The 25,223-nt window shown below is 40.5% G+C and overlaps 1 protein-coding gene across 1 annotated transcript in view; it reads right to left on the reverse strand.

Annotated features, from left to right (window-relative positions):
• Positions 1 to 360: 360 nt before the first annotated feature.
• LOC131065568 (uncharacterized) overlaps positions 361 to 25,223 on the reverse strand; it is a 178,926-nt gene continuing 154,063 nt past the window's right edge. Inside the window, exons 4-7 of the mRNA XM_058000120.2 lie at positions 3,673 to 3,788; positions 2,900 to 3,002; positions 1,290 to 2,816; positions 361 to 1,103 (exon numbers count right to left, since the gene is read on the reverse strand). Coding sequence (XP_057856103.1) covers positions 604 to 1,103; positions 1,290 to 2,816; positions 2,900 to 3,002; positions 3,673 to 3,788 — 2,246 coding nt within the window. The 3' untranslated portion in view covers positions 361 to 603. The remainder of the gene's footprint in view (positions 1,104 to 1,289; positions 2,817 to 2,899; positions 3,003 to 3,672; positions 3,789 to 25,223) is intronic.

A 25,223-nucleotide genomic window follows, 5' to 3' on the forward strand; every position in this document is an offset into this window, starting at 1 on the left:
AGTTCCTTGAGCAAATATATGCACTACAAACAATTGAGTAATTTTTTAATGTGAAGTGCCTTGATTGATTGTCTCCATTTGTATCAATTCTACTATTTGAAATCATGATAAATGTATTATTTATACTGCATCCCACATTTAGATGTTACATTGTTAAGTGAATATTGCTTATAACAGTGTTATTTATCTTGTAATTACAAAATATAGTACAAGGATGCTTTCATTTATTGGTGAGATTTACATTTGTATCAAGCCTTCTAAGATTGTAAGATGCTCTTAACGTGTGGAGCTATGTACATTGCATCATAAAAATACTTGCACTACATTCCCCAAAAACAATTGATGCACAAGGCACAGACGTAAGAGTGAGAAATGGCGTATCACTAGCATCTCTCTTCTGATAGAAACCTGGGTTCCTAAAGGAGACTCTTGATCTACAAAAAAATTAAGGATACACTGACTGCGCATAGATTTTACATGCTGACAATTCCACACTGCACATTAAAAATTGTCCAACAGAGGAAAGACTAGATTTTAGGTGCAAAATTGTGGCATATCTTTTCAACAATGGCATTGTACTTAGCAAACTATAAATAATGACTATCAAGAATTACAGGATGAATCCATCTCTTCCATCTTTCTATGAGCAACTTCTACTTTCTGCCTTTGTTGTTTCATGATCTCAAATAAGGAAGCAAGCTCTGGCAATGATTCTTCACAGCAGCAATTAATATCTCCGATCATCCTTTGGATTCTTTTCAACTCAGAGACCTCCCAATTGTAGAACATTCTCTGGACTTCAACTTGTTCTTTTGTTACAGACCGTGGTCTATGGTATAACTGAAGTAGCTCTAACCTTTTTCTAGCTATTTTTGCAGCTCTGGATGAGCGTTTGGCATTCTGATTAGCCAACTGCATCTCCGCTTCTGCCTTTTTCAAATCTTCCTGGATTTGTGCCAAAAGTTCTTTTTGAGTAGCTACCATGTCTTGAGTCTTTCGATAGATTTCTGAATCTCTATCTGCAGCCCTCTTAGTAAGATTAGCTAACTCTCGTACTTGAACCAGCTCAATTTCATTTGTTTGAGAACTTTTTTCTAAAAAGCCTGAATCAGAAAAGAAACCCTTCATTTAATAGATGTATTTGGTAGTATTTCTGAAAAAGAGAAGTCATTGAAATAAAGCTTTAAGTTTGATACAGAAACTGACTAAAAACAAATTTTGTATCCTTATATACCCCATTATAGAGAACAACTTAACAAATATTTCATATGGACAAACTTGAAAGTTACCATCGTTTTCCTTTGCAATCTTCTGCGTATTTACATCTTCCAGAATGGAAACCAATAGCCGTCGCAAATCAGAGAATGGAGTATATGTAACTGATTCAAATGCACTCAACAACTTAATATTCATTTCCTTTAAGCTTTTCCTCTGAGTGCCATCCATGGCACTGATTGCAGACTTAAGATGTTTATGTGCTATATCTTTGGATTCATTGTCTAATGCATTTTTCACCCTTTCCCTCCAAAAAGGAAATAGATCACACTTCACAGAACAAACTGGGCACAAAAACTCACCATCAATGTTTTTCTCTTCTACAACTCCCCCAATTCTTTCCTGAAGAGTACATTCTATATGGAAAATATGGTGACATGAGCATTTTATATAGCTCCACGTTTCATCTGGCTGAATAGATACAAGACAGATATAACACATGCAACCTCGACAAAAGTGAGCATTTGCACAGCAAGATTTGCAGTTACAATTTTGAATTTCTACTGCTCCTCTAGGTTTAACCTTGATATTGTCATTTTTGCCATCAAGGCATTGATTGCCTAAGCACTTATCCCCACCTTGTTTGTAACCTGCAATGTCAACCCTCTGTTTTACATCAAAAAGATTCCCACTATTGACATATGGATGATCAATTGTTGTGTGAGAAACCTTTTGATCATGCATAGCCAATGATTCATCATTTAAAAGATCCTCATTCTGCCTATGTGCTTCATTGCTTGGTTGTATGGAAAAATAACTTCTAGTTTTATTAGTAAGAAATGCCTCTTCAAGTTCAGATGCTCCCTCCTTATTAGGAATTGGAAACAGCAATTTAGTATTCTGCTTTTCAGTGCCCACCATCAGATTGTCACAGCTGTTAGCACAATGAGCTGCTAGACCTCTTTGTGACTGTGATCCATTATACGAAACATGCGCTAATGTGTCTCTAATTGCTTGATACTTATTACACTCTTTGCAAGGTTTGTACCTGTAACATGAACCTCCAAATTGTGCAACAGTGTTTGAACTTTCACTGATTCCATAAACTTTTGGTTTGCACCATGTTTCAGGCACTGAATGAGCAGAGAAGTGCTTATCAACATGCTGGCCTTCAACAAATGGATCAACCATGCATTGATCTTTTCCAGATTCTGATTCATTCTGACCTACATAAAACTGATCAACTGAACGTGTATCTCTTAAAAACTTTTCAACAGTTGAAATAATTCGGCTCTCTTCTAGTAAGCACCAAAATCTCTTGTACTTGCAATACCATTTGGTAGAGAGCCTAACAAGTGCCCTCCTTCCTAATATTGAGGGTGCTGCTTCATTTCTCATAAGCAAGACAAAAGCTCTAACAATATTCATTGGAAACACCTTCATGCTCTCTCTGGTAACTTGCCAATTCAAAAGAATTTTACGTAATTCACCAACCGGAATATCACCCTTTTTCTTCAGCTCTCCAGACGCTAATAAAAAATCCTGTAAGACCCTTGTTGCCTCATGAAGACATGCCGAATGTTTTACGAAGGATTCCTTGTCTGTCATATGATTTCCTTATGCCAATTAGCTAAGATTATCTCCCCATAAGAAACTGAAGCAAAGTAGTTATAGTGTTTGTTACCTTTCTGCTTCACTGCCAATCCATGCACGTGATGTTCAACCCCATGACAATCCACCCCGTGGTGTCCTACATAATGTTCAAGTAGACCACAAAATTGACAAACCTACAACAAGGAATGATGTTAACTTCCTTCAAACACAGAAACACTATAAAACAATTGCAAAAACATGAAAGTCGTGCCTTTATTTCTACCAGGGTCCCAGCAAAATACTTCCTAATGTTCCTATAATGTACATTGCTTGCGGCATGAAGTCAGAGGATCAAACACACAAGTGCTGTATTTGTGCCCAGTAGAAGGGATCAAGTGACCAGAAGCAGAGAGTAAAGAATTTACAACCAATGGTGCACTAGCAACTACTTAAAGTTTAATTTTATACACTATTGTAAATATCATAAGGCCTGGAATATTTAATGATGGAAACCAAATCTTCAATATTATTGATGATTGTAAAAGAGAAACAATTCAGACAAGTATCACAAGAACTGCAAAAAGAACATGCCCAAACAAAGAATAAACCTTTAACTATACCATGGTGTCCGGTAGCAGGGGCTGTGTGACCAGAAGCAGAGAACAAATTATTTAGTGAGCAGCTGCACTAGTTACTACTAAAAGTTGCATCTCTATTGTATACAAACATGCAGACATCATAAGGCCTCAAACAGTTAACATGAAAACTAAATCATCAATAATCTTGTTGATCATAAAAGACAAACAGGTGAGGCAAGTGTGACAAAAACTGCAAAAAATAGCATGCCACAACCAAAGGATAAACCTTTAACTTATGCAGTGGCGGCCTTTTCCTCTTCTGTCCTGGTGAAACTGGAATCCCAAGCACTATCTTCTGTTCAATATCAGCTTCAGATCTGGCAATAGAAGTACCTGTAACAGCTGAGAACAAAACTCTTGTTAACATAAGATATTTAGAGCACTAGAGGAGTGGACAAAGTAACCCTGAAAGGCAGAAGAGAAAAAAGAAAGTTACAAACAAAAAGAATTTTATTAATTGAATTCATGAAGCTTCCACAGTCCATAATGATATGAATGTTAATCTTCTATATTCGACCGTGTAGATTTTTGCATTGCCAACGTTACGGATCAAACACCATGATGCTCTCTCTCTTGCTTTTTTGCCCTGATAATGGATCATGGTGTTTGATCCGAAACGTTGGCAATGCAAAAATCTACACAGTCGAATCCAGAAGATAAACATTCAAAAGAATTTTATTAGTTATTTGTGGAAGGATACTTGTTAATGCAATTTTGTCAAATTAAATCTTAAAATAGATTCACAAACGGATTCATTTGAAACTGAGATACCAGTTCTTGGGGAAAAAGGCTGGGTCCGGGTCTTGGTTCTTGCCCAGTCCTAGTCCGAGCCTGGTTCTCCTTGGGTTCCACCCGGGTCCTGCCTTGGTGGAACCCAGGGAGAACCCAGGGGGACCTGGGAGAACCAAGGCCCGTGGGTTCCCAAAAACGGGGCCCACCGGTCATAAAAGTCAAAAAGAGAATTAAAAAACAACTATGTATCATTTATCTGTTATCATTTATGTATCATTGTATGGGAAAGTTACATTGTATGTTTCATATTTGTATGTTTGAACATATATATAATTATAATTAAAATTTATATATATATGTACGGACGTACCCGTACCCAAGAAAAAAAAATTTGCCAAATCCGCGAATCCATATCTGTACTTGAAACAGTAACTTAGATTTGAAACAATCCAAACCAGAAACTCGTGAATACATTTAGAAGCATTCACATTCCATAATCTTCAAAACTGAGATGATCAGAAAAACTATGTTCCACTTAGTCCCCTTTTAGAGGAAGGGAAAACACGGATACCAAATGTGATAGGTGAGAAGTGCCCTCTAAAGCCTAGAAATTGTATTTAAATAGGACAATAGCATAGAAACATGGGTGGGGTACCAGCATGCGTAGGCTGTGACACGGAACTGATGAATGGGGCTGAGCACCTGCAGAACATAGGAAAAAATGAATCTCATTTTCTTAAGCTGGTTCTGCATCAAGCTAGCATTCAAGTAAGACTAAAACAGCAGATGGTGAATCTAGCTACTATCTTGGAGAATGGTGGGCTATTTAGCATGTAAAAGAAATGTTCAGCTATTTTGAATTTATGAAGGATGGCAACTGTAATAGCCTAGAAACACAAATTGATTTTGATGACACATATATATTTGTTTACTGCTTTATCTAATATAATGAATTAATACTAGAGATGACAATGCATACCAAATACGGGAGTAAAATATATCTTTACTCATACATGAATTTATTATAGAAGAAGATCAGAGATGGTCAGCCAAGGATCAGAGTGATCCCACTAGATCATCATGCTTTCCTTAACGATAAACAATCTATTCAAAGGACCCAACAGTTGCCAAGGGGAACACAACCATCGACCAACCAACACTTATAACTACCTGAAGCCAACAACAATTAATACATTTGGATAACCCATATTATCAAAAAATAATAATTGTCATTGTACAATTACACTAAGTACATCATCCAGAAAAAGTTGTCTTCCAAACAACAAGTAGACATTAAGTAACATTAGGAAAGACTTTCCAAACTGATAATGATATTGTAGATGAGAACATCTAAACAAACTGGAATGTGTACTTTGCAAACTCAGACTTGGATAGTACTTGGCAAATCAAATGAGTGTGGTGGGAGTCAACAACCCCAACAAGATCAAGGGGCAGTGCCCCTTGACAATACCTTCAAAACCACACAACCTTCATGACATACATCACTTTCTTGATTCTTTAAGAGGCAAAAAACAACCCTGACAAAGCCAACAAATAAAGATTTTGGAGTGTTTGATCAACATATGCCAATATGTGAATAATGCTTTGGACCAACCAAGGGACCTCGTCTAATTACACACTGAAACTCTCGAGAATAGACTCTTGCTAAAAATGGCTCCCAAGAATAGATTGTTGTTGAGAAATGGCTTCCAAGAATAGACTTCTGCTAGGACAATTGAAGGGTCGTACAATCAAGTTGTACACTTAAAAAAAAATCACTTGTACAAATGAAACCGACTGTACAAGGGAGACTGTGGTTGGTCGTTACCCCCTACCACTAGAGCACTCCTTGGCAGTCATACTCTTATGAAATTAGCAACCTGTTCAAATTGTCACCATACAATATGGACAGATACAAGATTATATTGTCTTGGTCATATGATGTAGGTAGAATAAAATAGGCATATAGTGCAGATGGGACGAAATGGCCATACCATGCAAACGAGCAAGAATTGGGATCTTCGTACAATGTAGTTGGGAAAGAATTGGGATGGCCACATAATATAGTCAACGAAGAATTTGGAGGGTCGTACTATACAATTAATAAAGAATTTGGAGAGTCATACAATGTAAATGGGAAAGTGAGTCGTACAATATTATATATGCATCTCCAACGCACAATATCGCTAAAGAGATAGTATACCCATACAATATCGCCAAACGAATTAAGTGGTCATGCAATTACAAAGTCACCTCACTATACAATATGAGAGTTTGTTGTCCATACATCATGCTTTATAGTTCACACAATATTGACAAGTAGGTGGGGCTGTAGGATATTGAGCTTCTAGCAGTGTAGTACAATAAGGACCAACTAGTAAGGACATACAACATAATTTTTTCTTCATTGTACAATATAGACATTTTACTCACCATACAATGTAAACTGTCTCTCGCTGTACAATGTAAACTCTTTCTCATCATATAGAGTAAATCTTTTCTCACCATACAATATAAAAAATTTCTTGCCATATAAAACTTGTTCCTATTTTATTATTTTTTTCTCCATTTTTGAATTCAAATTTTCAATATAATATTTTTGCCTTGATAAATTCCATTATCGTTTGAATTATGAATCATTGGCCACAGTGGCATTGCAATTGGCATACAACCGTCAATTCACATGAACCAAATACACTACTAGTCAGATGGTCATGCTAGTTAGGGGGTACCTAAAGTGTGTGACCGACTAGTCTGTGTAGGTTCCAAACATTAGGCTCAAATGGTTAAATGGTAATTGATCTTTTCTTTGTCTACTACCCTCATGAAGGGTCGGACCCTTCCGGAAGGAAGAGGAATAGGAGACTTATAAGTCTATGGTTGGAGGGAAAAGCCCTTGATGATGTTCTCCCTCTCCTATATTATGTCAAGACTTGAATCTATTATCAACAGGAAGCTTGTTGTGTTGTAATCTCTAAACTCTCTTTTTAGTTGCATTTGAATAACTAAATTTCAGTTGATAGTTAGTTTTCTCTTTATGATGAAAGTTGGTTAGTTAGTTTTCAGTTTTATTTTTCAGCTGAATTTAAATGTTAGATGCAATTACTTTTCAATTAATTATGCTTATATTTGTTTTTCTTTTCTTTTCTTTAGTTTAGTGGTTTTTACACATTTGTACACATTTGATCATCTCAATTCTATCATTTGCTCATTGATTAAATAGCTTTGCCTCTCGTGTTTGTGAAGGTGTATTTTGCAATTTGTGTTCCTAGGTTAGGTGGCCATCACCAACATGGTATCAAAGCCTTTGACCTATATCTCATTCCAATTCTAAGAGTTTTCATCACCTAAGTTTGTTTTTGAGGTCAGATTCCAAGTGATTTGGTTTGCAGTTGGAGACACTCATCATTTGGGACTCCAAAATAATTGTGGATCTCATATTTTTACCTGGTGATTTGTCATGTCCCCATTCAGACCTTTGAGAAGATAGGTAAGACATTGTCATACCATACAATGATGATAAAGGAAATCTCATTTAAAGAATGAAATTACAATAAGTTAAATCGACTCCTTATGCGGAAGAAAGATAGAGGTTAATATTTCCTAATATGATGGAGAAATAGATACGCAAAGGGATTGGCGTGAATAGTTAAATAAATGGAAGCTATGGTACTGTGGGTACGAAGAACTATAAAGTAGTAATTATAACTAATCATGTAATTACTAAGGGATACAATTATACGAATAGATACGCCTCTATCCTCCAAGGGACACACCCGATGGAATATATGAATATATATATTAGCAATCATTGAACATTGGAAGGGACATCGAACAGGTTTTTATCAAGAAATTCCATTTCTAATCTAAGAAAGTATAAATGCAAGGCTAGAGAATGCATATAGAAATAAATCAAAGACAGAGATTAAGAGACTAGCAGAATTGGGAGTTGTTCTCCCATCGTCTGGTGTGATCGGATCTCTCTTTAGGGGAAAATACGGAAGACACATTATCGGGGCATGTGAACAGAGTCAATAATTAGAGAAGACGCCAAATCTGCAGGATATTTATCGCCATATCAGAAATAGCACTGACATTACATTATAGCAGGTGTATACTTATACATCATAAACAAACAACGTATCACTGCAGAAGGGATACTAATAATTACATGTGCATGTCATAAGGGGGCATTTTCATCTCAGAGTGACTATATATATTTCAAAGAATCATCCTCTTCGTTTGTATACATATTATGTGTATCAGATATAGATGTTCAGTTCAAGAATCTTTATGCATATCAGGGGACTATCTTACCCAATTGTATACTTATATATCAGAAGATATTTGTTCTTAGACTTCTCTTAAAGAGTTTATACTAGAACGCATAACGAGTCCCTAACGAGATCCTTTTTAATTGTCATTAATCAGTCAAGAAAAGAGGGTCTCTACTGGGGACATTACATGATTTTACAATTGCAGTTTTGGCAATAAGCGCCATTAACATTTGGTGCATATCATATATTTTGCAGATGATCTCATTATTTTGGCTGTGGGTATCTTTGGCCGACGCACCTTCTTATTGTCTACCTGCACTAATTATAATAAACGAATGCATTCATATTGGCAGAGGTTGTTTGGCCCATCATACCTGTTGTGAGGTATTCACACATCGCCCCATTGCAAATGGGAACCCCCACTTTTTTGCTTTCTAGGTTGGTTGTCTTAGTTTAGTTGTTGGTTGTTGTCGAGTCTTTGCTATTAGCCTCTTATTTGTAATTGCTCGGGGGTTGATCAAGTCTCTTTGTTAAGGATGAAGTGAGGTTTAACACTTCCTTTTCCCTCCTAAGCCTTCGACTTGTTTCTCCCAACACTGTCAGTGGGTGCCCAAACCCGATCACACCCATTTCTATTCCTCACCATTGCCATCACCATTCCACCTCTCCATCATTCATCCCTCCCATTTTCCTTTACCTTAACCTCCACTACCACTTCCATCTCCTTCCACATCCCTTATCCCTCCATCTTCTTTCATCACGTACCCTTCTACCTCACCTTCACCTATCTTCACCTATACCCTCACCTACCTAACCCTCTTCCCATCCTAGCATATTTATCCACTACCCTTCCTAAACTTCATTATCCCCTTTATACCCCATTCTAACCTCCCACCACAGCACTTCTTATGACCCCCGTATCCACCTTCACTTACCCCTCTCTACATCCCACTTCTCTTATCCTCCCCCTTACATTCCTTACATCCTACTCCCATGACTATTCCTTACAACCTCTTTCCATCCCCCTCATTGCCTTTAATCCCTTTCTACCCTACCACATATTATTGGGCCCCACAAATTATGAAATGGAGATCTAGAAGTTTTTCTTAAGACAGAGTATTTCATTATTCTCCCTCTCTGGTGTATAATTGTTTGGGCCCACAAACTTTAAAGAAGGAAATTTTCAGTGTTCCACGGGGATGCGTCCCCCCCTCCCTTTTTGGTCGCGTCTCAGAGACAGGGACGTCTCCAGGACGAGGGGAAGGGGACACGACGTCTCCCACCGCCGCCACCCAAGCGCCGTCGGAGACGGGGAGACGTCTCCACATCTCCTTGGGAGACATCTGGGCATTTCCCCGTCCCTTGAGAGATGTGCAGACATCTCTTGAGGGATGGGGAGATGCCCAGACGTCTCCCGTCACCCCCACATATATGCAATGTTTAAAATTAATTTTTTTTTTAAAAGTGAGTTTTGTCATTTTGTCTTTGACTCTAGTCTCTTTTGTAATGCTATTGCTATTAGTATTTGTATTTGGCTACTCATTGTAATGATGAATCATGTAATCATCTTTATTATTATAGACTTTGCAATGGCATCAAATATTCATATTTTCCTTTTTCGATATAATAGAAATCTCCAATTTGACAATTTCATTTGTCAAATTTTATTCAGCAATTAGCAATTAGCATTGAAGAAATCTTGGTATTTAGATTTAGTATTTCAGATTTCCTATAGTTTCATTTGAAATGTAATTCTTATACTATTATACTATCATACATCTTTTCAAAACTAGTTTTTCAAGTACTATATCTATATGTATAACTATATCAGCACCACCACCCCGCCACCCCCCCCGCCGTCGTCCCCAAACTTAGGCCCTTGGTCCCCCTGTCCCGGACACCTGTCCCTACGTTCCCCCATCCCCAAAGCCGGTGGAACACTGGAAAATTTTAAAGTCTCCACATGCTTTGCCACATCGTTGCTTGGGCCCCACCAAACTCTGAGGTGGAGATTCAAAAGTTTTAAGACATTTTTTTAAGAGAAAGAAAAGAAAAAAGAATCACTAAATTGCAACATCAGATGATCTAAGTTCTAGCGAATCAAGCATTCAGGCAATCAAACGTAAGTCCCCTTGTGATTCCAGCATAATCACATCAACCAACAAGCTTATCCACACGTAGTGACCCTAGATTCATGAACCTTGGAGTCTTCTCAAGAGATCCTTAAGCTAATCTTTAGCATTTGAGAGATTTTGTTCAAGAGAGGATAAAATACCTTGGTATTTTATTCTGTGTTCGCATGTGCATTAAAAACACATCAACAATACCATTTGATTGGCCCTCACATTGAATTTGGCCCGTGTCGTCCCTACTTGGTTCGAGCTCATTCCATTTGCAAAGACCATGATTTTCTTTTTCGGCCCACATCACATCTGGTCAAGTGGACGGCTTTAATCTTGTGGTCGCATTTCATCCATGCTTGTCGATTTCATCGGTCATTGCTTTCTTTGTACATGGTGGCAAGCATAAACATTCAATAGTTATTGGCGATCTTTGTTCAAGCCCATCTAGCCTTTTTGGGTTTTGCAGATCAATGTTTTGACCGATTTATTTTGCAGGAGCTTTATTTGCCTTGTTTTATTTCCCTCCAGCCATTATAAGTCTATGTATTCATTGGTCAAGTGTGGCTAGGTTGGCCTTATTAAAACAGGCTGCTCGTGGGATATTTGAAGGGTGAATTTCTTGGTCAGTGGCCCAAACTATTAATTGGCTCATAATTGTATCGGCTCATTCTTTGTTTTTAATGGGTTAATCTTTTGGCCAGTCCGTACTGTTGTGTTATAAACACACACGCCCCATTGCAAATGGGGACCCCTCTTTTTTTTGCTTGTTAGATTAGTTGTTTTGCTTCATTTTGCTTAAGCTTGGCAGTAGTTTTGATCCTCTAGCTATTGGAAGAAGGTTGCAATGTCTTGTCAATCCGAAAGAAACAATGATCAATCCATCAATTGAGTAAGAGTGCAATGTTCATCCTTGGTGAAGGTAGATCAAGACAAGGAAATTTCCTTGTCAAGGTCAGATTTCCAACCTTGACAAAAAACGAAAAAATAAGGTGACTTCGAATTCCTTCCACAAAAGGAAAGAAAATGATAAATGTGGATTAGAAGAGGAAAATTGTAAGAAATTTCAAGGATTAGATAAGGTAAATTTTCAAAGTTGGAAGGAGGATTGATTCATAAAATCAAAGAAAAACAATGGAAAATCCATAAACAAGTCTAAATTTCACTTGAAAAAAAAAATCCTTGTCAAGTTTCAGTTCTCTTCGAAATTCATGCAAAATCCATGAAGTCATAAAATCCACAAATATTTTTATGAAATTACAAAAATCCACGACTAAGAATCGTTGCTAAAAAGGCTAAGAAACTTATGAAAGGAAAACTGCGATGAAAGATTAAAGCAGTGTTGTGACTTGTGAGTATATATGATTGTGATAAGTTCAATCAATTTAAAGTGTGAATAAGATCAATTATGTGAAAGTTGAGTATTGTGATAGCAGCTATACATCATAAGCATTTTGATGAGATTGTTAGCTTGATCAGCCTGCAAGTTTTGTTTGGTCATGGCTTTATTGTCTTCATCGCAAGCCAGGTAATTTCATTTATGAGGGCTCGTATGTTTAATGATTGGCAGTTTCTGACATTTCAGAAATCGGCTTTAGCATATTCATTTTATGTTTTTCCTACACAATTGCTAATTTGTCTGGCGTTTTTGAAACCTTTTGCCATGATTGGCTAGGCATATTCATCGATTTGGTAGTTTGCTTGATTTTTGCTCAGATTTCATTTTTGCAGATTGACCCCTCTATTGGCATGGCTCAAGCTTCCTTCACTATCGCCGCTTCACATATCATTCCCAAATTTGATTGGATTCCAACTATCGCTCTCATTGGCTGTTTTTTTATTGATTTTGTTCCCAGACATTTGTAGTTCTAAAGTTTAAGAAATATTTTTGTCGATTAGGGTTTTATTTTGCATGAAAAATCCACAGTGAGCTTGCAGGTTTGGGCATTCACATTTTGGGATATATTCCACATTGCTCATGTTTGTGCTATTTTGTGCTTTATAATCTACGGTGTGTGGGGAGTATTGTAAAGTGGTGCAAGGAGAGCTTGTGTGCCTTACCTTGTGGTCATTCGAGGAGGTTGTGGAAATTGTTGTGGCATGGGCTACCCACCACTTGATTGCACTAGCACCATTGTGATCTTATCAGCCTATATTGCCTCATTTTTTACCTCTGACATCAGGCATGGTCATATGGGGAATCGTGGACTTAGTCATTTTTAGCCCCTAATGCTTTGACAATGCCTCACATAGGCTTTTTTTTCATTTTTGCATAACTTTGCAAACAGAGGCCATTTCTTGCAAACCAAATATTGATGGGAAGCTATTTTCGTCAACATTGCAGTGGTAAAGGTATATTTTTCTCTTTGATGTTGATTTTTACCCATTGAAGTCACATCTTGGTTTTGCACAATTTCATGTTGTTGATCTCTATTCATGATGTGAGAACTATATCATTGATGTAATCATGGGTTATGCAACACATCCTTTTGTTATCACTTAGACAAAGGACAATTATGAGTCATAAGCAAAAGGAATCATCACATTGTAGGTGACTTAATCTCTTGCCTCATCTTCATGGACTCATTCCTAAGCCAAAGACACAATGGATGCAATCAATTTGGGGTAATATAAATGATCATATCATAGGGTTGATTGGTTGTAGAATTAGTCAAAGCTTCCTCCATGATATCTACCCCAAGATTAGCAGTATTCAATGCCCTCACATAGTTTGGACCATTATTTGGGAGTTTTTTGGAGATCCAAATGTTCCTCCATTCGCAAATGATCCTGCTTTAGATTGCCTTCTTCCACTTGATGATAGTACCTTAAAGGAGATTGAATACGAAGCAACACTTGAGAGTTATGATGATCTAGAGACTCCACCTACAACTGCTACTTCTCCAATTGAGATCAGACATTCATCTTTTATTAGTGATTCACTGAGTGTTACCAATGAATATTCACTGAGTTTTACCAATGAATCATCACAACAGGCATCTATGTGTCTTCCTAATTGGGATTCCTATTTGCCAAACATTGGTTCTTTGTTTGTGGAGTCTCACATTTCAAATTTGGACACATTTGAGCGTCTATCTCTCCTACATGATGATAGTCATGATGCAGCTATTGTCATTTCATCTTCGTCTTTGGAGCTTGTTCAAAATCAGTTTCCATTGGGTCCTTGTTTGTCACCTATTGTGATTGGGTATGTACCTGATTCGTTTGTGGCATCTTCAAAAACCAAGGACTTGGCAACATATGAGCAGATTTTAGAGATATCATCTTCATACATTTGGATTCAACTTCCTACCAATTCCTATTCCGAATGGGAAGAATTCTTGCATTTGTACTTGGTTTATCTTCTTCCAAAGGGGAGAAATGTTGTTTATGCACATTGGACTATATTTTGTCTTCAAACACTCGCCATTCTTGCAGGACATTGCTCGTTATGGGATGGCTATGTAGTCTCCTTTCCTTCCTATGGGGCAATACTTGATTGTATATGCATGATGTGTGTAGTCCTTGGGGGGTATTAGTGAGTCCTCCATGCATCATCTTGTTTGTTATTGTTTCTCTCTTTTGGAGAGGAGTTTTGTCCCACGTGGTTTTCTCCTTTTCTCTGTTTGTGAGAGAGTTCATTGCATTGCATTTGCATTGTACATGGGTGCCTAACATGGCCTAGTTGTTGGAACCCATCTTGCACCTTGCTTTTATATTGCATAATAATCTTCTCCCTAGGTTGTACTTAAGGGGGTGTTGGAGTAAATGAGGTTTTACCCATTTAATTAGGCTTAAGTTTTACTTGGGGCCGATACAACACTTTATTTAATATTCGCATCTAATAATTATTGTTGTTGTTAGTTGGATGGTTGGTTGTCTCTAATTTCTCTCTCCTTGCCTTTAAAAGCAAGGCATCTGTACATATTTGATGATGATCATCTCAATTCAATTATTTGCTCATTGATGAACTAGCTTCACTTCTCTCATGTTTGTGAAGGTGTATTTTGCAAATTGTGTTCTTGGGTTAGATGGCCATCACCAACAGGAAGAAAATGAAAAAACTAAAAAAACTAAAGAAGCATTGCCATAAAAGTTGCAGATTTCAGGATGCATGAGGAGAATTGTTGAAGTTGCAGCTGTGGGGTAGGGAAGACCTCAAGTTTGTTTGTAGGTGAAGCTACCATTATATTTCATGTTTGTCATCTCCAAAAGTACAGAAATAATTGATGTAATGCAGCCCATGTTGTTGTAAATTGTGGTTCCCGAAACCCACTTTGATTAAGGTTGAATTGAGGCCATTTCTTGGAATTTGAATAGAACAAGTTTCTTGTTTGAAACTTATTATTTCAAGTTGTTTGCTAGTTTGCAGAATTTTGATTCATGAGAATTTTTAGTTTGAATGTGGATGACTTGATTGGGATTTTCCCCCCTACATCAGTGGTATCAGAGCAGGAGTTCCTGAGTGTGCAAGCAGAAGCATTGATGTGAGGCAGTATGCACCAGGGCTTGAGGATTGGATTGTGTGGGAGATTTGTTGCATGTGTATATGCAACCTGCAAGATGAACTTTTCAAAGGGTTTGAGGAGCTAAGGTTCTTGTGGTTGTACACAGATTGCCGAAGGAGGCAGTTTAAAATGACATCAGTAAATGTTCTCAGAGGGTATTGTAAACAGATTTCCAAATGTAAGGCAATTTACATGTGTAAAACTTGAGGGTTTTTTTTTGTCAAATTACCTAGGGTGTCTGATGCGGGAGCATCTGTTGTCGGGAAATATGTATATCTTAAGTTTTGGTAGTAATGTTGTTTGTTAGTAGTTAGTTAGCTGACGGATAGGTAGTTGGAGTCGCAACGGTTGGGTCGCACCCCTTCGGCTGTTATATATTGTACTACCTGCGAATATTGAGAGGTGTGTAGTTGACGACAGATAATGCTATGAACATTGTATACACTTTGAGTTATTAATGGAAAGCTTATTCTTGTATTCATGCTGTTATTGCATTGTTTATTTCTGCATTACTTTTGTATTCCTTCTGTTTACCCAGTGAGGCAAACATTTGGCGTCGTTGCCTAGACATACTCGGGAACAGAAGACGCGGATGATGCACGGACACGATGGGCCTACCCGTTGGTGAGATAAACCTAGAGGCCGACGATGCGCAAACAAAGCTCTACAACGGAGAAGACACTGCAACGAGGGAATTTTCAATTCTTCTCCAGGTAGCCATCGAGACCTACGTCCGACGAGAGGCCACAGAGGCGGAAATCCCACCAAGTGCCGTGTGGACAACGTTGGAGGTTAGCCCGGCAGTAAATCGGTTGATGAACCACCTTCCCCAGTTGCTTGCACAGGCATCGCTGGCACAACAAGCTCGCCTGGAGGAGATTGCCCAGGAAGAGCGACGCCAACAAATCCTTCAACAGTACAAAGAAAGCAACCGTCAGGAAGCGGAGCGGGATGGCACGAGGCCAGGAAGGAATTGAACCCTGAATCCCATAGGGATAAAGGAACATTCTATATTCAAATAAAGGTGTCATAATATTGACACGAGTTGTATTGATGAAATGAATTAATAAAGGCATGTTCCGGTTTATGTGTTGTGAACTATGGAAATGTATGGGAATTAATGCCCAACCTATTAAATAAAGATAGAAATAAGAAAGCAGAAACAGACGAGTGGGAGGTCGCGCAGAGGGCCTTGATTCTGGAACAGCAAGTAGAACGTAGACGAAGGCTGAGGCAACTTGCCGAAGGACGACCTGCCGAAGGGTGGCCCAAAGGGAACCAAGGAGGTGTCACAGAGGGTGCAGAAGCCGAGGGAAATTTCTATTCGTCGCCAGAACACCGCAGGGTGAGAAGCCACAAAGAGTTTATGGAGGAAACAAGGTTACAGAGGAATCTAGTCGAAGAGACCCAGGATCAGTTTAGAAACTTATCCCTTACGCCACGAAGTGAGGATCACCAGAGGGAGCCAGGAGTGGGTGCAGGTGAGAACGAAGGGGAGGACAACCGTACGGTTGTAGGTGCCACACACAGTAGGCAAAGCACCGTACCTCCAACCACCCACGCAGGACACACCATCGGCGCCGGAGGGAGCGACGCACAGACACAGCCACCTCTAGGAAGACGACCCCCATCGATGACCCCGTACGGCACTGTCGTACATGTGAGACAATATGGTCAGCCAACGGGGTAGCTGACAAAGCGGATTGGGTGGTGCATTTCCCTGCCACCCTGAGAGGAGTGGCCATTGATTGGTACTCTGATGTGGATAAAACAAAGGTGGGAACATGGGACGACCTACAGAAAGCTTTCGAGACGGAGTTTCGACTCCTTCGAGATGATAATGAGATCGTGGCGGAGATATTAAACACAAAGCAAGGAAAGCACGAGACAGTGCGAACATACAACTGACGGTTAAAGGAGTTACTAGGGAAGATGGAGAACCAACCAGCTAACGGACTAAAGAAGAGATGGTTCGTGGAAGGGTTGTGGTTACGATGACGCATACAACCACGCGATGGACTTGGAAAGTGAAGACAAAACATCGCGGAAGAAAAAGGACAAGTCACGAGCAAAAACGAAGACGTGTGGTACACTGATTGTAAGGAAGAAGGTCACACAAAAGGCACTTGCCCGAAGAAGGCATTCTGCGAAATTTGCCAGATGTTGGGACGTGCCGTCAAAGAATGCCCCTACAACATGAAAACAAAAGGGAACCAAGTATTCTTCGCGCAAGAGCAACCCTCACTATCAGCGAGCTCCGCCCAGCCGCAAGCCGACGCCGCTGCATCATCCGGTGGTTACAGAGGTAACCGAAGAGGAGGGAGAGGCAACAATAACAACAACAACAATCGGAGCAGAATGCAGTATGACATTAAGGGGCGGCCAATAATTCAATGTCAGGCCTGCAACCAATGGGGGCACTTCGCTCAGGAGTGCCAGAATACTGAAACCCCCCAGAGCCTGTGTAGATGGTGCGGCCTCGGTGATCACGATGACACAAAATGCCCTAAACAAGGGGTGAATCTCCTCAATATTGAGAAGACGGGCGAAGTATTGGCGATCACTCGCGCGCAGGCGAAGAAGGCAACGTATCCCGACCCCCGCACAGAGAAGGAGAGACTGCAGGAGGCGAAGGCCGACGTTGAACGGGAAAAGGCGACAGAAGGACGGAAGAACACGGAGACGATGAGTCCCTCAACCCGCCTAAAAGCAGAAAAGAATATTATTGGGCAAGTCTTGCAGATGGAGGTACCAATAAAGGTAAAAGACCTTCTAGACTCCATGCCACATTTGAGGACTGCCATCCTCAGCAATGTGCTAAGCACCGCACACGTACCTTCGAGTGCACCACAGGTGGAGGTTCCCGTCAGCCCTTCGACTGAACCGATGTTACTAACCTTGAACAGTGGTAGACACCCAGCTGTGGTAGAAATGGGCATCCTTGCAACCATTCTAAAGGACACCATTGTGGACGAAGGTGCTGGGGTGAATGTACTACCAGAAGAGACATGAAAGAGGCTGGGGAAACCCACCTTGTGGCCATCCACATTTAATCTAGTAGGAGCCGACCAAAACGGCATCAAGCGACTCGGCATATTGATGGCCCAGCAGGTGACAATTGGTACGCAGCCCTTCCTGTTAGATTTTGTAGTTATTCCCTTGAAAAAGAAAGGCTATGATGCCATCCTGGGGAGAGTGGTTGATCACCGCGAGGGTGAACCACAACTGGAAGAAAAATACACTTTCCATGGAGAAGGGAGGGCAGAAATATACCATTGACCTACAGACCCAAGATGTCAGCGAAGAGCTCGCCTCTTCCGACTCGGACTCAAAGGACTCTTATAAAGGGGAAGGGGGGTCCCAACGAAAGCAAGGGCAAGAACGCGATGGAGCCGAACAGTGAAGGGGTGCTCGAATTGGAGGGATGTTTTGAAGATGAGGTGTGCTCACTCAATGGGCTCTTCCATTGGCAAATGGAGGACTACGAAGTTTTTCACTGCAACATGTTGCAGATAGAGGAGCCCGCTGATCCGGAGGTCTTCCCTCTGGAATACAGAGAATATAAGGAGGGGGAAGCCGGAGTGGACGAGGCACCTACACATCAATTCGAGAAAGACAAGCCAATTCAATTTGAAGAGTCCAAGCTAAAGGCAACAAACCTAGGAAAGGAGGAAGACCCACGAAATATAGTAGTCGAGGATGACTGGGATCCCGTGCTGAAGACAGCGGCCTTCAAAATATTCCTGGAGTTTAAAGACGTCTTCGCATGGACATACAAAGACTTGAAGGGGGTACCTCCCGAACTGTGCATGCACCACATCCCGTTGGTACCCGGAGCCCAGCCTATACGAAAGAGACCGTACCGGATGAACCGCAACTATGCAGCGCGGGTGAACGATGAGATAGAAAAAATGTTGGAGGCCGGTATCATTTTTAAAGTACAGACAAGCGAATGGGTGTCACCCATAGTCATTTCACTAAAGGAGGCTAACCAAATAAGGATTTGTGTCGACTTCCAGTGTCTCAATGCAGTTACGATTAAAGACCCCTTCCCAATCCCGTTTACAGACAGCATATTGGAGGAGGTGGCCGGCCATGAGATGTACTCGTTTTTGGATGGATTCTTCGGATATAACCAGATCTTAATCGCCGAGGAAGATAAACTGAAGACCACCTTTGTGGTCGAAGATGGTGTCTATGCATACAACCGGATGCCATTCGGCCTATGCAACGCACCTGCAACATTCTAGCGAATTATACTACACATATTCGACAAGATGTTGGTAGGGAATTTTAAAGCCTTCCTCGACGACTGGTCCATCTATAGCGGGCAAGATACGCATTTGGTAGCCCTCAGAGAGTGCCTGGAGAGATGTCGAAGGGCAAGGTTGGCCCTTAATCCAAATAAATGCCGATTTATGGTACCTCAAGGCAAATTGCTTGGGCACATCGTATGCAAAGCAGGTTTGAAGACGGACCCAAACAAAATATGGGTGATCGTGGAGATGGAGCCTCCTACGGATATCACTGGGGTAAAGTCCTTCCTAGGCCATATCGGCTACTATAGAAGGTTCATAAAAAACTTTGCACAAATATCCCACCCCTTGGACAAGCTTACTCGTAAGGGTGAGTCGTACACCTGGGGGACCCTGGAGAGTGAAGGATCGAGGAATTGAAGACGATGCTGGTAGCTGCTCCCATCCTCACTTACCCCAACTGGGACAAGGAGTTCCATGTCCATGTGGACGCTTCAAACTTTGCGATCGGTGCCACAATGGCCCAAGTGGGAGATCACGGGTTGGATCATCCCGTCTATTTTGCCAGTAGACTATTATCCAAAGCGGAGAAAAATTACAGCACAACAGAACGGGAGGCATTGGGGATGATCTATGTGGTACAAAAATTCAGACACTATCTCATGGCGACACCGTTCACATTCTACATGGACCATCAAGCCCTCATGTACTTGGTCTAAAAGCCAATAATTCAGGGTAGGATTAGTTGATGGCTACTCTTGCTGCAAGAGTTTACGTTCACAATAATTGTACGGCCAGGCAAAAGTCATGTCATTGCTGACCAATTGTCCCGGATCAGGTTCGGAGAGCCACCAGAAGGGGTAAATGACGACTTTCCAGACGCCCACCTATTCAAGATCGCAGTACTACCACCATGGTATACTGCCATCGGGGAATATCTCTCCACCTCTGTGTTCACCCAAGGCATGCCGAAGGGAGAGCGAAGAAAGCTTGTGTTGAGAAGCCGCACATTCCAGCTGATTAATGGTTTATTGTATAAAATGGGGCCCGACGAGGTGTTACGCCGTTGTGTGATGGAGGAAGAGGTGCCAAGCGTCTTGAGGGAAGCACACGAGGGGGCCGCAAGAGGCCATATGGGACGGGACACTACGGCAAGGAAAGTATTGCTGGCAAGCCTCTGGTGGCCCACATTGTATAATGATGGTAGAGAATGGGTAGTAGGTTGTGATACCTACCAGAGAGTGGGGAGGCCGCTGAAAAGGGATTCCATGCCCCTCAACCCTTCGCATGCTCAAGAACTATTCGAGTGCTGGGGGCTGGATTTCATTAGGCTGCCTAAAGTGAGCCGCGCTAGGAGGTGTCGCTACATTGTGGTAGCCACTAAGTATTTAACAAAGTGGGTTGAAGCGCGAGCCCTACCGGACAACTCGGTCATAAGTACAGCAAGATTCATCTACGAGCAAGTTATTACGCAGTATGGGATGTAATGTCCCCTTCTCATTGATGCTCTTTCAGTGGTCCATTAGCCTATTCCTGAGACCCGTAGGCTAGGTGGAATGAAGAATGAGGGTCTAGCATTGATGAAACAAGGACTTACTATTTTTAGTAAGTCAGGGAATAACCATTCTGGTGTTAATGTCCTACTGAGTTCTCCATGTTTTGCCTCTGGACGCGATGATCATGCTTTTCTGAGCATTAATTCTTGACTTACTATTTTTAGTAAGTGAAAGTGTAGCACAATTCTATATTTGGCAGTAGACAGGGTTCTGATTCTGTAGCAGTTCTGTGGTCGTCCGGGCTCAGTTTCATCCTGGTTGTGATAATAATCAGTACGGGAGTCATTTGCGACATAATTAAATATTATTTCCTTATTCTAAGGTTAATATTTAATTAATCTGTTTATTGGCTACTGGTTTATTAAATTTGGGATTAATGCCTATTTTATCCTAAGTTTTGGCGAAATTCAGATGTACTATGGGATGTAGAAATATTTTAGAAGATTATTATTTCACATTGCATCTCCATTATTTGCCCAAGTGTTTAACATGGGTCCTCCCCCTTTTTGGGCGTGAGTTTTGACTTAGGAGAAAGTGGCGCTACATTTGGGTCCACATGTAGTGGAATGAAATTCAAAAGCAAGGCGTGGAATTTGGAGGAATGGCATTTGAATTTGAAGAATGAAGTTATAAATAAGAGGCTTGGGCTCCCATTTGCACTATCTTTGAAAATTACATCGTTATGCTACCGGTTTGGCTACTGAAAATCTGAGCTTCGAAGTTGGCTTCCTAGCTGAGTCTCAATTTCGTACTTGCAATATAGTACCTAGCTGTGCCCTTGTGTTCCCGTTGTAGATTGGTTAATGAGTTGCAGATTAGGGAGTGATTGATGTTGGATTTGATTGTTTCTGGTTGCTAGTCGTGGGACTACTGAAAGTGAAATTTGCTCATATCTCTTAACCAGGCGACTCCATCCATCTGGGTACCGGCTCATTCTTCCTTCCATGCCATGGCAATAGAATGTGTGAGTTTTTAGCTGTTTTGATTGAGCAATTATTTTATTAGACAAAATCGAACTTCCTAGGCTAGGCGTGGGTTTTTCTGTTTGCATTGGATGCGTGCAAAATAAAAATGGGTTTGTTTGGGATGTGGCTTTGATTGGTTGTCATTGCATTTGATGTACGCTCGGATTGGGATTGATTTGAGTTGATTCGGGCAAAAAATGAGTGAGTTATGAGTGTTTTGATGTTTCCATAGGCTGCTGAAACTGTACTTTCAACCTGCAGATCAGTGTAACAGAAAATTACAGTCATGTTGTAGAAATCTGCAATTATTCATCTCATCTCATCTCTATATTGTAAGGTTGTTTCAGTAGTACTAATCATCCCCTTCTTTCTGCTTTCTTTTGTAATTACCCACTGCATAAGTGGAAGAGGCTAGCTTGCCGCCTTCTAAGTTTTTTAATTCAGTTTTGTAATTAGTCCTCCCGTTGAATAAGTGGTCGAGTGATAAGTTCAATTCAATGGTCCTCCTGCTGAAATATGTGGTAGAGTGATAGCTTAATGTACTATCCTCCTGCTGAAATATGCAGTAGAGTGATTGAACTTCAATTTATTGTAATTTTCCCTTGGTCGGTTTACCACCAAGAGCTTAGGTTTCTATCCTGCTGGATAAGCAGAAGGGGCTGGCTTGCTGCCCATGCATTGTAATTTTCAGTTTGATTATGATTGCTAACGATCCCCGGAACACCGTATGCTCTCACCCTCCCAGCCTGGGCTCTCGGTGAACAAAAGGTGGAAGGGTTCCCTTTCAGTTGTTTGGTTTATTCCTCTAACCTTAACGGGTTATTTGTTGTGGATGAATTGTTATTGGTCTAAAAAACAAAAAAAAAATTACTGGGATATTACAGTGGTATCCGAGCAGGTTTTCCTGCCAGCCTGGAGAGTCAGTGGGTTCAGAAGTCTCCATGAGTGACAGAGACGTTAGATACTACAACAGAGAGCAGAAGAGACAGCAATTTCAGGTTCCGATAGTGCCGGAAGAGGATACTTTCTCAGAAGTATTGAGAAACAGAGGAAAGGATATTGATACTTCAGATTCAGTGGATTCAATGGCAGATAAGACTACAGAAACAAATGAGGCACCCGACAAGAAGGCAGAGAGGCAATTCAATGCCATGATGGACATGATGTCTTTACTGCTGGCAAAGCTCAACCAGAACGTTGTTGGGGTCCCTAATCAGCCCAATAATGGACCGGAAGCTAGCACTTCTAACACTCCTGTAGGCAATAGAAATGGGAGTAACAACGGGAGTAACAATGGAGGTTCAGCCCCAAGGCCTTTACAACCTGTCTTTTTGCCAAAAGAAGTACAACAAGCTGAAACAAAGATACCCACAGCTGATGAGATAAGAAATAGCTACATGGAGTATGCTTCCCTTCCCGGTGAGATCCGAGATATCCTAACTCTGGATCAATTCATGAATCAGAAAATGAAAAGAGGAAGGAGGAATGACTACAAGTCTGCTGAACCAAGAGATTTCCAGCAAGCTCTTGGAAGAGTGACCTTAGCACACTTTGATGGGAGCGCTAAGAGTACTGCCAGAGCATGGGTACAGAAGTTGGACAATTACTTGTCCTTGAGACCGATGCCGGAGGAGGACGCCATCAAGTTTGCTACCTTGCACTTGGATGGAGTGGCCCACGAATGGTGGTACCATGGGTTGGTCACCCTTGGTCACAACTTAGTCACCACCTAAGCTGATTTCACCAACAAGCTAATTGAGAGATTTGACACCAGAGATCCAGAAGTGAAGTTTAGAGAACTTGCACAACTAAGGCAGCAAGGTTCATTGGACACTTACGTGACTGAATTCCAAAATTTGTCAGTCATGGTGAGTAGCATATCAGAGAAGTGATTGGTTGTCCTTTTCACTGAAGGACTTGAAGAACCATTGAGAGGATGGGTCAAAGCTTTTGATCCGCCCACCCTGGCAGAAGCTATAAAAAAATCTAGAAGTATGGAGTTGGCTGCCCCAAAGAGTAAAATTCAGTCCAAGCCTTTCCCTTTCAGAAAAGATAAGAAGAAGTTCACGAATCAGACCAAGAAGTTATCTCCACATATGGATGATGGGCTCCGTCAAGAGCTCCGGAGAAAGAATCTATGTTACTCTTGCAGAGAACCTTGGGTTCTGTTGACGTGTATTTTGTACACAATCATACACAGAATAAAATACCCAAAGGCATCTTATCCTCTCTTGAATAAAGTCGCTAACTGCTGAAGATTTCGCAAGAAGGATCAATTAGGATGACTCCAATGTTCTTTTTAGTAGGGTCTCTACGTGTGGATAAGCACCAGTGGTCGTTGTGATTGCTGTGTCATCAAGGGGCCTTACGTTGCCAAAGATTTTGCTAAACTAAACAAGCTTTTCAAAAAATATCAAAAGGATAGGGTTTGCAAGAGGTCTAATCTAGTCTAACCCTAAGAATGACTTGATGTGGACAAGACTTGGTGAGATTCTACCAACTTCAATTTTGCCATAAATTAACAACTCAATTGAAATTGATGCGATCTTCTAAGGTAACAAATGATTTTTTTTTTTTTCAATACATCAAAGATCAAGACACTACCACGAAGGTACATATCCAAGATACAATAACGATTGAAGATTTAAGTGATTCAAATATCTCGAGTCGACCACGCAAGGCGTTCCTACAATCAGCAAGAAGCTAGTGGTTTGGAAAGTGAATCCTACCAAAGATCAAGTCCAACACTTTGTCCTTCGAATTAACACACTACTTTGATTGAGAATGATTCAAGGAAAATGAACAACCATGAAGATAACCAAAAGAATTGCAACAAAACACCATAGCTTCAATATTTCATTGATCTCAAGGTCATCATGTACAACAATTGCTTGAATTCCTTTCTCAAAGCTCAATCTTGCTACAAAAGTAAATTGCTTCTAAACTCTAATCTATCTAATAATTTCTAACTCTCTAGCTATTTCTAATGACAAAATGAAATGAAATGAGGGTATAAATAGCATCCTCAATTACAATGAACGGTCCAAATCAAAAAGAAGATCAATGGTCAAGATCATGACACCTAAACCCTAATTAGGGTTTATTACAAATAGCCCCCTTTTTACTGAACAATATTAAATGCATAGCCAAATATTAAATTTGGCACAAAAATCTAGGAGACGTAGACCAATGACAATTAAGATGCCATGTCACCTATAACAATCTCTCATCTAGAATCTTATTCCCTTTCCAATGCTCCTTTTTAGCATATGCAATGAATCTTGATACGATTCCTTCGATCTTAGCAATTGGAATCTCGGGAAGATTCTTCATTCTTTCTTCCAAGTGGATGACCTGATCAAA

This window comes from Cryptomeria japonica, chromosome 4, assembly GCF_030272615.1.
Source record: "Cryptomeria japonica chromosome 4, Sugi_1.0, whole genome shotgun sequence".
Classification (NCBI taxonomy): Eukaryota; Viridiplantae; Streptophyta; class Pinopsida; order Cupressales; family Cupressaceae; genus Cryptomeria; species Cryptomeria japonica.